Consider the following 18004-nt stretch of genomic DNA (forward strand, 5'->3'; position numbering starts at 1 on the left):
TCGCTTCCTCCATAGGGCCCAGAGCTCTGCGTCGCGGGCAGGGGGACATGCTCGCCCACACACCACCACCGCCAGCTCTCGGGCTCTCGCATAGGCCTCCTCCCTTTCCCTGAAGCAGCAGGCGCAGGGCTGCCTCCCAGGTAAAGGGGAGCACGTGCTCACCCAGTCTCTCTCCCTGAGCGTCCGAGCCCTGGGCCTGGCGCCGAACACAGCCCATGGGGGGCCGAGCCAGAGGATGGGGTTAAAGGAAGCACAAAGTGTTGAGGTGGGTTAGCAGAACTCCCCGATCCTGAGTCTTCAGGCATGAGAATTTGGGGGGAAGTGGGTGGCGCAGCAAGAGGGCTGAAGATTCCCTCTGGATGTTAGAAAACAGGGTAGCCACCCTCTGTCTTGGACAGCTTAGCTGAGGGCAGCTTAGAGGCCAGAGGGATGGGTTAGGGGCCCCTGGACATCCTCCTAGCCCTCCTTTGCCACAAAGCTCCAGACACAAGCACATACACATCAGTACCTTTCTCTCCGTGCCCCGGATCAACAAACAGACACAGGCCATCTCCTCCCCAGCGTTCCTCTCCCAAGCCGTAATGACAGCGGCCAAGGCTAACTGAGTGTGCGCTACAGACCAGGCACCGCATCGAGAGGTTTTTCCACGCCTCATCTCATTTCCTTCTTACAGGGAGGTGCACACTAGGATTATCACTGTCAGAGTGGTAGAGAACCGAAGGCACAGAAAGGGTAAGTACCTGGACCAAAGTCACACAGCTGGGACTTCACGGTGTCAGGACTCCAATCCAGGTGCCACGCCGAACCACCATGCCACGCTGCCTCTCTTCAGCCCCGGCCCCTCTGCAGCTCGGAACTCCCCACCAGGATTTCCCCAGGACAACGTCTCACTAAACACTCAGGCCAAACTTCCCCAGATCCAAGTACAGCTGGCCCTAAGCGGCGTGCCCTTGTTTATATAGGCTACGCGATCTATTCACGGCACATTCCAATAAAATGTCGCCCTGCTCCCCAGCAGGCTGTCATCCCTCATTTCTCTCTTCTTTTTCTCCATCCTCCATCACTGACCCAGATCCCTCCTGCCTCGGTAGTCAGCAAAAAGGACAGGCACAGCACAGAGGAGAAGGGAAGAGCCCGGGGGCTAACAATGGTGGTGGCGGGACTTTGGACCACACAGATGCAGCCTGAATCCCCTTCACAACGGAGAGGACGCCGCGTGGCTACTCCAAATCCCCCCGGGGCGGTGGTGCTGCCGGCAGACGTAGCCCCCTCTCTGCCTAGTGCTCAGTCCTAGGGCACCCCTGGCTGGGCAGCCTACTCACCCAGGTCCATGTCTGCAGCCTTGGGCCGGTGCGAGCAGGGCACATTCTTAAAGATGGCGTCCAGAATTTTCTCCTTGACCTGAGTAATGGTGTCGCAATTGAGGATCTTCACGGGGACCTCGGGGCTGTTGGCACTGTCTGGGTTGACACAGCTCAGGACCTGGAGGAAGGGGAGGCAGAGGCGTGTGGGGGAGGGCAGCAGGGGGAGCGGAGTCCCAGGCACCTTCTGGACACCGTGGCCAACACGCACTCTCTCTCTCACGTGCACACCACGTGCATACATGGCGCCTTCTCTGCAGCATGCCCAGACCTGTGCCCACCTCTGGGCCCTTCCTCCCTATCACTCCCTCCGCCCGCCCCCACATGCACATGGGAACGTGAATCTGGTTCCTTGCTCAAGAGATTTTGTAAGCTTCGATTTTTGTGAGGGTTCTGGGCCGATGGGAGGTTGGAGAATCTATAAGAAGCTTCGTGTGTTCTTTAAAAATAAAAAGGTGCCGGTTCAGGCCACTGGAGATGCCTTCCTGACTCTGGGCCTGGAACCTCCTGTTCGGAGAGGAGGCCGCCCTGGCTCAGGGCCTCCGTGTCTCTTTTTGGAGCTAGTCAGAAAAATGAAGGCTCTGCTTAAAGCACCAAGTGACATATTTTTTTTTCCTTGAAAAAGTTCTGGGCTGTTTCCCAAGGCTTCTCTTCCCTTGCTGTTCTCAGGGAGGGCTCCGTCTACATGGATGGGACAGTGTGGGATGCTGCGGGGACCACGGTGGGGCACAAGGCTCCCACACCCTCTCTGCTCTGCTGCCTGAGCCCTCCTCGCCTTCCTCCCTGATCTCTCCCTGCACCTCCCCCCGCCCCCGTAGGCCTGCAGCTGCAAAGCCAGCTTCCCCCCCCTACCCCCACTCCACGTGGGGGCAATCAGAACCCTGGCCCCTGGACGCCTGCCTTTCATTAGCAGCCAGAGTGCTGTGAGCTCACAGGGGAACATGATTCTTCCATTAAGCAGGGAAAAAAAAAAACCTCCTAAATCTGTAAAACCAAACTCTCACCCTCAAAATGTCCTAAACTGGAAACAATGGTGGAAGGAACTCTGGACCACGGGTCCCTTCTGAGTGCCCTCTCCCGGCTGGTCCTTCTACAGCCTTCCTGGCCCCTCGCTGCCCCATCTGTGCCAAGCACAGCCTGCCACTTCGTGCCGCCCTGGGCTCAGCCTCCCCCAGGCAGCAGCGCAGCTTTTTCTAGGCATCCTCCCCGCGAAGGACCCTAAGACAGAGGCTGCCCCTGCGTGTGCCCTTCTGACATTTCTACTTGCCTCAGGGGTTCATGGTGGCCTAGGAGAACCCTATAGGATGCTTCGGGGCATCCAGAGAAGAAGCAGTAGCCAGTAGCCATCCGGAGGGACAGGGTTTCCTGGCCACTGGCCAAACCACAGCTTCACCCGGAAGTGCCTTCCCTGCTCCTACTCTTAAGCTCCTTGGTTAGTTTCTGAGCAGACTGGTGGTGGTTGGTGGTGGTGGTGGTTGTTGGTGGTGGGGGGGGGTTGTTTTTTTTTTTTCCCTGCTAGCTCAGTGCTTCTCAAGTTCAATGTGACTAGAATCACTCCGGAATTTTGCTAGAATGCAGATGCTGACTCAGGAGGTCTGGGGTGAGCCCGAGATTCTGCGTTATAGCAGGTAAATGTCCAACCTCTGGCCCCCAGCAGGCTCCCGGGGAAGCACCCACACCCAGCAAGCTCGTGGGTGATGGCAGCAGGCTCTCCCAGCAGCAGGGCCCTGGGACAGGAGAACTCAAGTTCTACTGTCAGGCCAGTTAATCACGCAACACCTCGGAGGGGCGCCTCGCTCTGAAGCGGGCTGGCCCTGAGCCTCTCAGCACCTGTCTCCTTTGGGGTACCCCCTGCCCCAGGACAGCGATAGCATCAGTTGGCCCAAATTGTTCAGAGCTCCTCCAGCTTTCCCTCCCTTTCTCTCCCCCCTCAATAGCCTGGGGCTGCTCCCTTCCACCTGTTGGAGTTCCCTTTCTCAGGCCCGAGGTGGCCTTACACCCCCCTGCGTGCCTGTCTTCCCCGGGCGGAACAAGCGCCATCTCCCCCTTTTCTCCCCCGGCTGTCCGCCCGAAGGCTGGGCCCCCGGCCCACTCCAGGTCCTCACACGTGCGGGAAGTCCCACCATCTGCAAGCAGCCTGGCCTCCCGAGTAAAGGATGCTGCCGGCGGGGACAGGGCCCTACCGCAGCTCACGGTACTGGATTCCGTACTGAGGAACAGTGGGGGGGATGGGAGAGGAAGGGGTGCGGGGACATCAGGCAGGAGACGTTTCAGGGGTGCTTCTAGAGCACTAAAAATCTACCCCGGTCTCTATTTTGGGAAGATTCTCCCCCCTCAGCCCCCCTTTTCCCCTTTAATCAGAGCCTCTTTCTCCTCCAGAGCAGAACGTGACTGTAAGGAAGCAAGGTCCCCAGTCACAGCGGCTCCTCTGAAGCCTCTTTAGGGGAGCCCACTGGGACCCCCCCAGCCCACTGAGAATGGGGGGAAGGTGTATCTCAGCCGCATCATTCTCAACCAGGAGGCACGGTCTCCCTGCTCTCCATGGGGTCTGGGATTCACCCCGGGGGCTCACCACTCCTGCCCAGCTCAGCCCAGCTCAGCCCTGTCCTGTCTTGGCCTGTGTGGGTCTCATCTCCCCATAAGCACTTTTATTTTGTTTTTGTTTTGTGGTTTTTTTTTTTTTTTTTTTTATAGAAAGGGAGGGGGGAAGGGGTAGAGGGGAAGAGAGATTCTTAAGCAGGCTCCATGCCCAGTGCGAGACCAACATGGGGCTCAATCTCACAACCTTGAGATCCTGACCTGAGCCAAAATCGAGAGTTGGATGCTTAATTGGGCCAACCAGGCACCCCTTCCCATAATCCCATCTCTCTTCTGTCTGCATCCCCCCCATCTTGGGCACCTCCCATGCGTCATCACCAACACCTGTTTGCTTTCACGCCCTCTCCGCTCTCCTAGTGGAGGCCTGGTGGGAAATCACAGCTCTGTCCACAAGAGCCAGGGGTGAAGGTGAGGTTGAGCGCCAGTCCCGGAGGGACCGTGGCAGACGGGCAGGGCAGGGCGGCGGGAAAGCGGTGGCAGGGCCTCCGTGGGCAGCAGGGAGCACTTACTCGGTGCTCCCTGCCTCGCATGCCTTGCCCCATTCCACCCTCCGGACAACGTTGGGGGGTACGCACTGCTACTACCCCTGTGTAAATAAGTTCTAGTGTTACCCTCTGTATTTTCAGATGAACACACCCCAAGTCAGAGGCGTTGAGACACCTGCCCCAAATCACCCCGCTGCTGAAGCAGTCAGGGCTCCAGTCCAGACCTCACGCTCCTCCGCGCTGAGCCTGGCTGCCTCCTAGGGTGACAGCTGCTATCAGAAGAGGGGGGCTAATCTTGACAGAGGGAAGCCCCGCTTTCCCTGGACAAAGACCAGTAGGCCAATCCAGCCTCACATTCTCGGGGTGTGGGTGTATTTGAACTTAGACCAGAGGGCAGAGGTGGGCTCCCAAAACACAAGGGACTCTTTCTGGTTTCCTCTCCTTCAGGCCCCCACCTGCTCTGCCTGGAAGTGCCCCCACCCCACCCCAGGGAAGCCGATGAGCGGTTCCCTCAGTGCAATCAGCTGGCCAGCTGCGGCGAGGCCTTATGACCCCATGTTCTGTGTGCTGGTCTGGAACCACACTGGTCCCTGAAGTGTCGCTCAGACGTGCCTCAGCTACTGGTCCCTCAATCCAGGTGCTCTGGTGTGAGGGTCCTGGGGGAGTCTGGGGTGACAGGCCCAGGTGGGACACCCGGCTGGCCCAGTGCAGCAGGTCAACCAGGCCAGGTGGCTTTTCAGCATCTCCACTGTCCCCTCTGCTGGGCAGGGACTGCACGGGACCGCAGCCCCGTAACCGGGGCCCCAGGGCAAAGCCGCGAGGCTGCTTTACCAGGGTTTTGTAGTCGATCTGCTGGCGGATGAGCTTATCCTCACTCAGAGAGTAGCGGGCCTCTCCCGTGATGGCGTCGATGGGCCCCTTCTCCATCTGCTGCTTGATGGCACAGAAGAGCGAGAACAGGGGCTCCCCGGCACATTCCTGCATGCAGAGAAGAACCGTGATGGGCGGACTCTGGACCAACCTCCCGGAGCCCGTTTCTCAAAGGGCTGCTTTCCACAGCTCTGCTTCAATTCTCTCCTGCTCCCCGGCCTCTGTGATCAGCACCCCCTTCAGACGCACATTTCTCCTGGCCCTCTGGACACCTGTCTTCTCTGTCTGCCCTCTCCGCTTCACCCCCCTGCCTCCTGCCCCCTCTCCGTTTCTCTTCCCCACCCCACTCCCACCACTTCCTCCGCAGCCCATCAGGAGACAGAGGTCCGTGCCCGGGGGTGCGACGTCCTTCAGAAGCAAGGTTATAATTGGAGTCAGGGAGCTCTTCCACCTCCAGGGCACATGGGCGGCTTAGCTGCTGCCACACACACCTGTGGTCCCTGCTCGGGGACCCTGATCAGCCTGGGGGAGTCTGGGGCTGGGAGAGGCAGGAGGGGAGGAGGAACAGGGAAAGCAGGGAACTAAGGGATGAACCGTTTTGAGCATAAAAGGGGACTTTGGCTTCGGGGCTCACACAGGGTCCTCTCATGGGCTCATCTCCCCCTGGCCTGGGGATGGGATTGTCTTTCACGCCAGGATTGACAGGGCAGGGGTCTCCTGAGACGGTTGGGAGTCTGCCCCCTTGGTGACAGTGAAGGTGACGAGGGGGACTACATTTCCTGGTGGGGCTCTAGGAGTTAGACCTGGGGAATGTGGGCTTCGGGGTGTGCAGGAAAGCTGGAGGGGGAACAGGCAGCACCAGTGATACCCCCATATCCAGTCGTACCTTGAGGAACTTGTAGAGCAGGAAAGTGAACCAGTTGGTCAACATCTTTTCGGCCACTGACTCAGTCCTGTCACAGCAAGATAAAGATAGAAGCAGCTGGTCAGAGGCCAAGGACTGGGAAGGCAGGGGACCAATTCTGCATTGATCTTGCTGCTTTCGACTTTTGGGCCAAATCCTGAGATCCTAAAGAATACTGGAATTCCACGGACTCCTAGAAACCCCAGGGCGATGAGACAAGCTTTGCCTACGAAGCCAGGAGACAACCTTCTGGTGTCGGGCTCCCGGCTGGGTATCCAGTGGGAAAGTGTGGGAGTAGCTCTGTCCGTCAGAGCTCTCTGCGTTGATGATGAACTCTCGAGCTGTCCAGTGGCAAAGCCACCAGCCATAGGTACCCACAGAGCACTCAGAATGTAGCTAGTGTGCCTGAGGAGCGGAATGTTCCATTTTGTTCACCTTTCATTATCTGCATTTGAATGTGCACGTGTAGCTTGCAGTCACCACATTGAACAGGACAGCTTTAGAGAACTTTCTAGTTCCCGTGGGTGGGAGAGAGAAGAAAACTGAAAAACCTGGGGTCATACTAATTTGGCAGGGCACAGATAGGAAGGTGGCAGGAGGAGTGGGTCAGGCGACAAAGGCCAGGTACATTGGTCTGACCCCATCACCTAGAGCGAAAGACTCCCAGAGCTGACACAGATTAAACCTGCGTACTTAACTCATCCTGAGCAATGCCCAAATTATCCCACCTCAGAGTCCTTTGGAACTCCTCCTGGGAACCCTGCTCATGTGTCATTTGCAATGACAGGAAGTGCCTCCTTGAGTCTAATTTGCATTCTTTGTGCTGCTACCTAAGTCCACTTCTCCTTTTACCTTGGAAGGGAAGCCACTGTTGCAGCAGGGGTAGGGCCAAAAGACCCTTCGGGTTGCATCCATGTAGAGAAAACAAACGGGACTCAAACTCATGCTAAGCCTAGGCCAGCTCCAGAGAGCAACGGGCCCACCTAGGTATGTGTGGCTAGACCTGGAAGTTGCAGTTGGCGGGAGCCCCCCAGCAGCTGGGCGGCTGCGAGTTCCACAGTAAAGCAGGAGGAGATGAGAAGGAAGACTGTCGAAGTGAGGGGGCCAGCCAGGGGCAAGAGGAAGAAAGGGCGATGGAGGAGGGCAGAAGCAGAGACAGCATCTGGGGGCGAGCGGGTGGAAAACAAGAGGCGGAGACGCGCAGATCCAGAGCGAGGCCACGCCGGGAAATTGTCGGTGGGAGCTCGGGCAGGCAGTGGCAACCCTAGTATTATGCCGGTGGGTGGCTGCGTGGTGGAAGTAAAACAAAAATCAAAATGATCTACCTCGCTGTTTCCAAAGCTGGATGATTGCTCCGATACGTAGCAACCTTCCACAGCTGTGCGGGCGAATGCCCACGGCACAGGGAAAAGCCCGAGGTAAACACTTCGGAAAGCCAAATCTAGCCACTTGGCCCAAGCAGGAGGCCCTGCCTTGGACCCAGACACCGAGGACGGGAGGCAGAAGAGGTAGAGGCGGACGGTACCGCGGCGTGATGGCTGGACATGGGAGATTTCCAGCTTTGTCCTTGGGAAGGCCAAAAGGCACTGCACTAACAGCCTAGATGAGAAATGGCCTTCCAGGAGGAGGCCGATGTGAGTGGCAGCCTGGATGGAGTCAGGGAGTCATTGTCCTACAAAGCCGAAGCCACGGGATATGGCTTGGTGGCCACATGTGGCTATTCGGGTCTCCACAGTGAGGCATCCGAGTGGGGGAGGGTGGAGCGCCCCAGACCCACGCAGAGCATCCAGGAGGTGCATCAGGCAAGGAAACACTGGCTGGCCCAGGGCTTCTCACACCCCCGTGGACCTTCGACACTGCGGTTTCTCTGGAGCCTGCCGATTCTGCCCCAGTGCGTGTGGGCTGGGACCGGAGAGCCCGCATTACCTACAGGCTCCGGGGTGAGGCTCCGGGGCTTGTCCCGGACAGCAAGGAGAGCTGCCAGGGCTGAAATCTCCCATCTTGAGATGCTGTGGCGGGTTCCCAAGACAGAAGGCCTGGGGGTATCTCTCTTAATTCATGTTCTGGTGTAGGTAAGGGTAGGGGATGGAGAAACGAGCCTGAAGAGTCCACGGGAGAATAACTCCAGTGGGAAGGTCGTAACCGGGGAGCGGAAGGACAGAGAGAAAGAAGGCAGAGCAGACGCAGGGCACTAGAGAAACAGACGGGCCATGGGGACAGCTTCTTCCCAGAGGGCATGGGCAGCTCCTTCTGGGAGCCCTGCCCCCATGTCCCCAGGAGGCCCAAGATCCAGGCGAGTGGGCTCTCCCTGACCTGCGTTCCCCCCGCCCCCACCCAGGCCCGACCCTCACCTCCTGAGAAGCAGCTTGGGGTGGTTCTTGCTCTCCAGGTTCTTGTCGATGAGGTCGGCCAGCAGCTGCTTCAGCACGTCGGTGGCGTACTCCAGCTTGCTCTGCAGCACGGTCATGATGAGCGACGCCACGTTGCCGCGGTCGCGCATGGAGAAGCTGCGCTGAGACTCCAGCGTGCGGATGAAGGACAGCAAGAACACCTTGTTGTTGATGAGCTGCGCGAAGAGCTTCAGGCCCTTCTCCACGCGCTCCTGCCGGTAGCCCGGAACCTGCGGACGATAGCCCTGATAGCCAGCCAGGCCTGGGGTCGGCTGTGCACCCCGCGGACCCCACCACCACTCAGGCCGCAGCCCAGCTGGCCAGCAGCACCAAGGCCTCGTCGGTTGCTGGGCGCAGTGTGCTTAACCTGCGCAGCTGTCCATGGCCTCTGGTTTGGAGCTGAACCCGGGAGGTGCATTGTCATGAACGACGCAGAGATCCCCAACTGCGTGGGAGCCTGAGCTCTTCCCTAGCAGGAATGTGCTGAGCCTCCAGCCGACCTGATGCTGACCCTTCTCTGGCTGCGTGGATCCCGGTAACAGACCAGTGGCCTCAGAGTCAGGACATTTGGGGTCCACGAGGCTCTGTCACCACTGCCCTGTGTGACCTCAGGCAAGTCCAGTAACTTCTCTGGGGGCCCGGGTGATTCACCCACACAGAAAGGGGAAGACTAAGCCCGGAGGTCTCTCAGGTGTTCCCTGATTGACTCCAGTGACTAATATTTTCTCAGAAACTCCTCTGAGACCCAGGGAAAGGGGAGGAGGAAGGTTTTGTCTTCCTGCCCGCATCTTCTGCTCATCAGGAGGCACCCGCAAGGGGGCACCGTCCACTCCGTACACACTAGCTAGTGACGGAGCTAGGCAGGGAAGACGCATCCCCGAGACGCATGGGGACACAGCAGCTCTGCGGGTCACAGCCCCAGCCTGGAAACAGCCAGCTGTCCGGCAACAGCGAATGGCTCTAGGAACTGCGGCATATTGCCCAGCAGGAAGCCACACAGGCGCGGGAAGGAAGGGCCTTCCGCCGCTCATAGTAGCAGGAGTACCTCTCGCAGCACTGAATGAAGGAAGTCAGAAAGAAGAGGGCGAACCGTAAAGTAGCCTTTAAATAAAGATTTTTAAAAAAACCATCAACGATGGCAGGAAAGTGGTGATTCGGCGGGGGGGGGGGGTGCTGGGACGGGAAGGGGGCACTTGGGGACTTCTGGGGAGGGCCGGTAACCTTCGGTTTCCTGATCTGTGTGCTGGCCGGATGGCTGTGTTCACTCAGGGAAAACGCTCTGAGCTGGGTTCTGCCAACGTGTGCACTGCCTGCTCTATGTGGGTGCTTCCATTAGAGCAAAAAGGCTGCTTAACAAATAAAGCAGAGCCTCCGGCAACAAAGGGAAGACCTCTGAAAAGACAGCAGGGCACCCTTCATGGAGTGGGGGGTTGGGGGGGGCAGGGACCTCCAAAGCAGATGCCATGTCAAGAGCTGCGTCTCCCCCGCAGATGTTCCTGGGACGGCCGTATGCGACAGTGCAGAACGCAGTTTCGGTCGGCTGGTTGGGTGAACTGTTACAGCCATATACTAGTTTGGGGACCCTGAGAAGACACAGCTCCTTCAACAGCTGATGTGTGTGTAGGGCTTACTCTGCTGAGTGCTCTTCTACGTGCTTGAGAAACACGGACCTGTTTATGCCACACAACCCCCTATGAGGCAGGTACCATTATTATCCCAGGGCCTCATGACCGTGGGGAACTTGCCCAAGATCCCAAAAGAGACAAGGGTCAGGGCCAGGCCGTGTGCCCGGGCAGTCGGCGTTGCATCCCACCATCTCGGGGGCTGGTGTGAGTTCTGAAGGAGATGGTGTGTCAGAAGCCTGACACATAGCCATGTTTACTGACTAGCAACCGTCATCCCCCTGGACCCCAGAAGCTTAAAACTGGGGAGGAAGGGCAGCCAGAGAATCTCTGTTTGCCCCGGGTCCAGGTCCAAGGAGGGGGCAGGTGCAGATCTGAAATGTTCGTGCCACTCACTGAGCTCCCCTGTGTTCCAGGCTCAGGGCAAGGCCCTGGTTGGAGATCAGCTGGACCTAGGCTTGCCCCTGGCGGGTGAACAGCAGGGCCCCTCAGAAGGTCCTGTCGGAAGGCAGCTCTCCGGAGAGAGAAGGGAACTCGTTGGAGCCAGGGCCTGGCTTCAGCGTGTTCCGGCTCTCTGCACCACCAGCCCTGGCAAACTCCTTGCTCCCTACGGTTGCACCCTGCTTGCTCCCCAAGCCCCATTCCCCACCTCACAGTGGCTGGCAAGAGAAGACAAGGGTAGGAGGCAGCCTCCCCTTGCTGCCAGCCCGGCCTCAGTGTACCCAGCGTCTGTGTGTCCCGCTGACCTCCCGCCCAGTTCTGGGACCGCCCCTGGCACATGTGAGCACATTTTACCTGCTCTGTCCTTCAATCCCCCAGAGCAACAACTCCACAACTCGTCCTGCTGAAGATAATGTCACCCCTCGGCACCCGCGAGGCGCAGTGCACAGTCCTGCTCACTGTTCTCACTGCTCCATCGAAGCCTGCTAAGGACCTTGCAAGAGTGAGTGTGCCCTCCTCACAGACGCCACTCTAGGAATCCCAAGGGCAGCGGCAGGTGCAGGAACATGCTGGAATTCCAAACCCAAGTTTGTTTGGCTCCTGAGTCCCCGTTAATCCTCCCCATCCTAGACCACATCTAGTCCTACCCCTGGGCCTGGGAGGGGACGCAGAGCCAGCTCTGAGCCCCCCACCCTGCAGGGCCTCCTGGCAGCTCAGGCTGGCCCTCGAGGGCATGGGAGCCACGACCAGGTTTGGCACTGGGAACCCTGGAGAGGAGGAAGAGGACAGAGGGCTGGCCAGGTGGCCCATCTGGGGAGGGGACGTGCTCTGAACTTGGCTTGATTGCACGCGCCTTCTGGACATCAAGGCCTGGAGCCCCGGGAAGGAAGGCGCAGCCAAACCAGCTACAGGGCCACAGCCTACCGGTCAGCAGCCCAAGTTTCAGAATCAGAGAGACAAACTGACTCCTACTTGAAGGAAAGCTCTGTCACCTCCGGGCTCGAATGCCTTGTCTGTAAAATGAGAACCCGGGAGCCCCCGTCATAATGTTTTACGAGCATTAAATAAGATAATGCATGTAAAGTGCTCAGCACACACGGTGTGCACTTAACAGTGGTTTTATTACCTGCCTCTCTTACTCCACTGGCTGCCTTTCACTGATCCCTTGTGCCCAGGAGTTTCCAAGAGATCGAATGCACTGGCCCTGGGTCCGGGGATGCCAGAGGTAGGAATTTTCTCCCCATTTTATGAACATGGAGATGGAAGTGAAGTATCTTGGTAGAGAGTTCCAGAACAATTCCCCTTTGTAACTTGGCACCCCCCCCAAACAAATGCCACTCTAAAACAAGACCTTCTCTATTCACCAGATGGTTCGATAATTTAGTCTGTGAGTTGAATTGAAGCCTGTGAGTATAAAACTGGATAGTAAATTTTAATTGTAACCCAACAGGTTAGAGTTTAGGAGACACGGACAGGTTGAGAATGGGGTGGGTGGTTTCTGTCTGCTCCCTGTTTTTAAACAATCTGTGCCCCTGGCTTGTGCTCTCTCTCGCTCACTGTCTCTCTCAGATACATAAATGAGATCTTAAAAAAATAATAATAAAGGATCGGTGTACGTCCAGTGCCTGGACAGCCCCTTCCCCACCTGCCTGGCCTTCACCAGATGGTCACAAAAGACGGGGGACTGGTGTCCCATGTCCAGGATAGACTAAAGCCAGAGAACAACTCCTTCTTCTCACACATCTACTGCTCATGCCTAGCCAGTGGCTGAAAAAGTCAGGAAACATTGCTGTAGATTAGTCAATGGCTTCCCTGGGAATATTTCCATACTCAGAAAGCCAAGGGGGAGAGACTACTCCAGTGGTAAGATGGGCTGGAAACAAATCGGAAAAGAATAATTCTGACAAAATCCCTGGATGTTGCCTGGGATGCTGGACCTAATATAGCCCCGGGCCAGAGTGGGCCGGTCCATTAGTGGGTTTCATGGAGACCAAAAGCCGTCCGTCCTGGGTATATACCCACAAGACTGGGAGCAGGGGCTCAAACAGATACCTGTACACTCATGTCCTTAGCAGCAGCACAGCAAGAGCCCAGAGGTGGGAGCAGCCCAAGCGTCCATAGACAGATGAACAGATCAACAAAACTCAGGGCGCACGTACAACGGACTATGGCTCAGGCTTACAAAGCGAAGAAATTCGGTCACATGCTACAGTACGGGTGAACCCTGAAAACATTTTGCTAAGTGAAGTAAACCAGTCACAAAAGGATACAAATGCTATGATTCCACTCACATGAGAGGCCCCGAGCCGTCAGATACATAGAGACAGAAAGTCGAACGGTGGTTTCTGGGGGAGGGGATGGGGCGTTAGTGTTTAACAGGGACAGGGTTTCATTGGGACAAGGTGAAACCCTTCTGGAGACAGGTGGAGGTGACGGTCACACCACAGCGTGAATGTACTCCCTGACGCGGAGCCGTACCTGTAAAAATCACTGAAATCGTCTATTTTCTGTGAGGCATATTTTACAATTCAAAACAAGAAAAGCTCTGTGAGCTGTTGGACCTGTGCGACCTGTTTGATTCAGAGCCTGTGCCTGACAAATGGCCACGCTGTGGGTTCCAGCTCAGGGGAGTCTGTGAAGGCGGCTGTGAAGGCGAAGTCTCCGGTCTTCTCCAGGGGAAATGTTACCATGCCAGATGAAGAATACGGTCGTGGTCATGGTGGGACGTGACATAATGTGTAACGGGGACCATGGGAACAGTATGGGGCAGGGGCGGGGTATCCACCCGCAATCTGTGCTTGTGCACTGAACGACCCGGAAGTCAGTCGTCCAGGCTGCTCACGGGACTATGACGCAGTAGCCCTGATTCTCAGAGGCCTTCTTCTGTGGCCCTCCTGGGAATGGGTTCACCTGACACCTGTGACAGACAGATGGATGAGGAGAAGGCAGTGACCCCTGGTGGTGTGGCTCTGGGGGTGCCCTCCTATGGGTTCAGCCCATGGGGTAGGTGGTGTCACTGTGAAGTCAAGAAATGAGCCTCTAAGACAGTGCTGAACCAGAGCTCTTCGAGTTTTCTGGCAGAGTGGGGTCTGTTGCCCCTGAAGCTTCTGTTTGGAGGTGTCTTGTGTCGGGGAGCTAGGCAGATAGGCCCAGAGCAGCACAGTGAAGCAGGAAGCTGGCTCCATGCAAGGTTCCGAGGGCAAGGATGAGGGCGCTGGGCGTTTCTGTTTGTTGGGTCTGGCTAGCTGAGCTGGGATCCTGGCTTTGTGCCTCACTGGAGAATAAGGCTAGGAGTTGGGCAGCCGCCCCCATCTTACTTCTCACAGGAAACCAACCTTAGAGGGAAGCCTGGAGAAGTACAGCTAGGTAGGGACTCCACCAGTTTTCAGCAAGAGGGTTGGTACAGTTCAGAAGGGCAAAGAGAAGGAATCATTTGTATTCTGGTCCTCAGGGAACAGGGCTGCTGTAGATAGTGATGCAAGTTGTGCACTGAACAACTCCAAGAGGTGTCACATATGAATGATGCCATCTGGAGTACTGCAGTATTCAACCTGCACAAACGCCCATGAGCTCCTATGGGAGAATGAACCCTATAATTCTCCCGCCACTGCCCTGGGCAATTCTTGGGAGTGTATTGCCCTTGGGTGTGTGTGAAACTAGTGCCAAGCCTAGCCCGAGAGTCTGGGAATCTCTGGAGAGGCAAATGCCTATGGAAAGTTCATAGTCTTCAGTGGGCTAAACACCCTGGGATTTTGAAGCAGGTAAAAATGAAGCTGGAGAAATGATAAATGGACAAGGAAAATGAATGAGAATGAGAGAGGGCACAGGCAACAAGGGTGAGACCAAGGGAATGGATAGAACATCATGATACAGACGGTGTTCTCATTTGTAATCATGACGCACACGTATACCTTAGCTATGCACACATGAGATGTGCAGACAGAGGGAAAGGTGCATTCTCAGTGAGGACATAGAGCCCACCACCTAGGGCCTCTGGAAGTGCCTTTAGATGTCTACCCACTGAGGAGCCTGCGGGACCCTCCTCCAGACAGAAGTGCCCATGAGCTCATTAGAGAAGCACACTTGGGCACATGTTGTATTCAACAAACAGTTACGGAGAAATGCATGTGGGTCCCGGAGTCCCTGGGGCCTTGCTCTGCTGCTATGAAAGGGCACAGCCTCCACAACCCCCTGGACAGCCCACGCAGATATTCCCATAGGGGTCAGCACCGGCAAAACTGTGCGACCGCTGAGCGATGGGCCTGTTGTGTTGTTATGGATGCTATAAATCCTGGAATTAGTCTGATTCTCTGTTGTCGATTTGGCTGGAGATTTTTTGATTCATCCTAATAAGGGTCCAGAGCCCTAAGGCATGGACAGCAACATGCAAAGTCTCGTCGTGGGGAGCGCAGACCCTGAAGTTTGACTGCGGGACTCCAATCCCGGCCCCGCCCCCTCCTAGCAGGTAACCCCAGAGTTCCCAGAATCCTTAGCATGGCTGCCCCAAAAGCGCACTGTCTTTGGCCTGCTTTTGACATATTAAAACAGCACATACACGAGGAGTCCTTAAAACCGGACCCGGAGATTGGTGAGCCGTCCACCGATGGCGATTATTCCTTGTGATTATTATGTTGCCCTGGTTTCCTCATTTGTATTTTTCACTTTCCTCTGATATTTATCTTTATGAGTCATCCCAAATCCCTTTTGGAACAAAGCGTAATATGAATATATGCATAAGCCAGACCCTATGCTAGGCAGTAAGTGGGATAAAAATGTTCAAAAGATGAGGTCCTGCTGGTACAAAAGACGGTGATGTTCTTATCACGCATGCTCCCACCTCCCTTCCCAGCACATTCCTTATCTTGCCCACATATACTCACTGGGCACCAGCTACATGAGGAAATCCCGTACATCGTGGCTTCCTAAACGGGGGGCCACGAACTCATAACACTGTCTGGTTTTTCTGCATCAGTATAGTTTTTTCCTCCAACTTCCATTCAATTCTGCGGGGATCCATCTCTGCTCAGAGCCTCCCTGGCTTGGTCCCATTTCCTGCATAGGGACCAGCTGACTGGAGCCGACAAGAAGGGGGAGCCTCGGGCCAGTCATGTCCCCCTCCGTGCCTCAGCTTTCCTGAGGGCCATACTTGAAGGTCACCCATACCTTTCTCCACACTAACACCTGCTTCTCACCTCGAGGTCCCGGAGCACTGGGTGGTCTTCGATCCCGGGGAACAGCACCCGCATGGTATAGGTTCTGTAGTCCAGGAAGGGGATCCCGGCTCCGTCCAGGTCACTGGTCAGCTCGTGAATGTCTGTCTGCAGCTCGGCAAAAGCTGGCACAAAGAGAAGCCTGTGAGACGGCCGACTGGGGCAGACCCTGGGTCTGAAGGCTCAGAACCCTCCCCCAGGCTCCCGGGAGAAAAAGGCAATGGGCTGCAGGTGTGCAGGAATAACATGGGATGTTTTAAGTGGCAGGGGTGAAAGACTTAGGAAGGGGAGAAAGATGCTGCACAAAGAAGATGGTCTAGGACTAAATCCCTTCCGAAGCATAGATGGGGTGGAGTGGGCTGTCCACAGATCTGTCCTGCTGCTGGGACCTAAAGGGCCTCCTCATCCAAAGATGAAGCATTTGGGTTTGCAGAAAAGGCTGAAGGTGGGGGACTCTATCAAGGGACAGGGGAGGGAGGGGAGAGGTTCCCAATTGGCTGTTCCCAATTCTGCATTTTTAAAACAGTCTTCCTCTGAAACATTAAGAACAGTTTCCTCTGTGGTCCCAGTTCTGGGCCAGGCAGCTCGCTGGAGCCATCAAACCACCCAGGCAGCTGGAGGAAGGCTCCGCCACACTAACATATTCCTTTTAGATAGATGTGCAGGTGTATCTTTATCCTTCCTTCCTCAAGGAGACGCCACTCGATGGTGATTTATGATCTGCATGTGGGCATGGCTGTCTGTGGAGGCAGCTCAGGCCTCCCGATGGTCACGGGGCAGCAAGACCCCCTTCCCTCTGGCCTCCAAGAAAGTCTGGCACATGGCCCAGATAGTTAGAGGGCACCAAGGCACCACACTCGGTTGTGCGTACAGTCCCTCTCCCGGGCTGCCTTCCACCCTGGGAGGCAGTCAGAAATGCCACGCTGGGCCCTTCTCTGCTCGGCCTCTCCCCTGGGCACACGCACATGAACCGACACGCGTGCATGACTGCCGCCCATGTATGGTCGTCCCCAGCGAGGATGGATTAGCCCACGTTGGCAAAGAACAGCCCATGGGCACTGATTACACGATCCTTCTTAATATTCCTAAAGACACCAGAATCAGGAAAAAGTCTTTTGTGGGCTCTATTGATCCCATGTACACCACGCGGCTGGCCCGGGCACTGTGGATGGGGGCCCACTGCACCCCACAGTGCCAACCTGGGCCCTGGATCTCAGGTTCCTGGATCTTGAGTTTAGCAGTACTGCTTCTTTGATAGAACAACGAAGACACCCCCAGACTCCTGGACAGGCTCCTACGGACTCTGGGGCCACTCTGTTTCCACACCCCTGGTGACCCTGACACACAGGGTCCCTCTCAAGGCAAGTGATTCCCACATCTGAATGGAGCGTACACCAGCGTGTGTGCCATGTGTGTATGGAAGGAGTCTGGAAGGTTTCTGGCCTGTACTGTCACTGGAAGCTCTGATGAGTGTATGTTTGTGGGAATGTGTTTCCTGTGCATGTGGGCATTAGTGGGTGTGTGTATGTGTGAGCACACAAGTGACCGTCTGAGTGGGTGTGTATGTCGGTGAGTGTGTGGGGCAGTGATGCACGTGTGTGTGTTTAGGCAGTGAAAGGCTTAGTTAGGCTGGGCCTCTTCTGGGTGGGTGTGTGGGTGACATCCTGGTTTACTGTCAAGTCTCTGGGGAGTCACCTTTCCAGGAGCCAAGCTGCCCCTTATATGTCCGAGGACCAGCTCAGGGCCCCCTCACTCCCCAACAAATGCTTTTAAGGCTAATCTCTGCTTTACGTCTCCCCCTGTGCCTACTGGTGTAGCAGAACTCTCTTCTGAGCCAGAAGCCGAGGCCCTCTCCTTGCGCCTCTGCGGACACCCTGTGGCTGGACATCCTGTCTGGCTGCTAATTTCTCCCTCTCCAGAACATTCTGAGAGGAACCTGGCTTCGCATTCCCCTCTCTACCCCCTCCCAGCTGGGGTGCTCAGCCTGCGGGGAGGAGAAGGAGGGAGGTTGGCTTTTTATCGGTCCACAGCTTTCCTTCAAGTCACTAAGCGCCTCCAACATTCAAAGCCTCGCGCCTGCCACACATGAAAGAGATTCTAATCACTACACCTAATTAGAGGGA

At 56.3% G+C, this 18004-nt stretch overlaps 1 protein-coding gene across 1 annotated transcript in view; it reads right to left on the minus strand.

Annotated features, from left to right (window-relative positions):
* Window positions 1-18004, minus strand: part of PLXNA4 (plexin A4) — a 416899-nt gene that overhangs the window by 25693 nt on the left and 373202 nt on the right. Inside the window, exons 21-25 of the mRNA XM_045062995.1 lie at window positions 15864-16006; window positions 8570-8838; window positions 6201-6267; window positions 5276-5422; window positions 1323-1482 (exon numbers count right to left, since the gene is read on the minus strand). Of these exons, the coding sequence (XP_044918930.1) occupies window positions 1323-1482; window positions 5276-5422; window positions 6201-6267; window positions 8570-8838; window positions 15864-16006 (786 nt within the window). The remainder of the gene's footprint in view (window positions 1-1322; window positions 1483-5275; window positions 5423-6200; window positions 6268-8569; window positions 8839-15863; window positions 16007-18004) is intronic.

Source organism: Mustela putorius, unplaced genomic scaffold (genome assembly GCF_011764305.1).
Source record: "Mustela putorius furo isolate JIRA1106 unplaced genomic scaffold, ASM1176430v1.1 tig00003845_pilon_pilon_pilon, whole genome shotgun sequence".
Taxonomy (NCBI): Eukaryota; Metazoa; Chordata; class Mammalia; order Carnivora; family Mustelidae; genus Mustela; species Mustela putorius.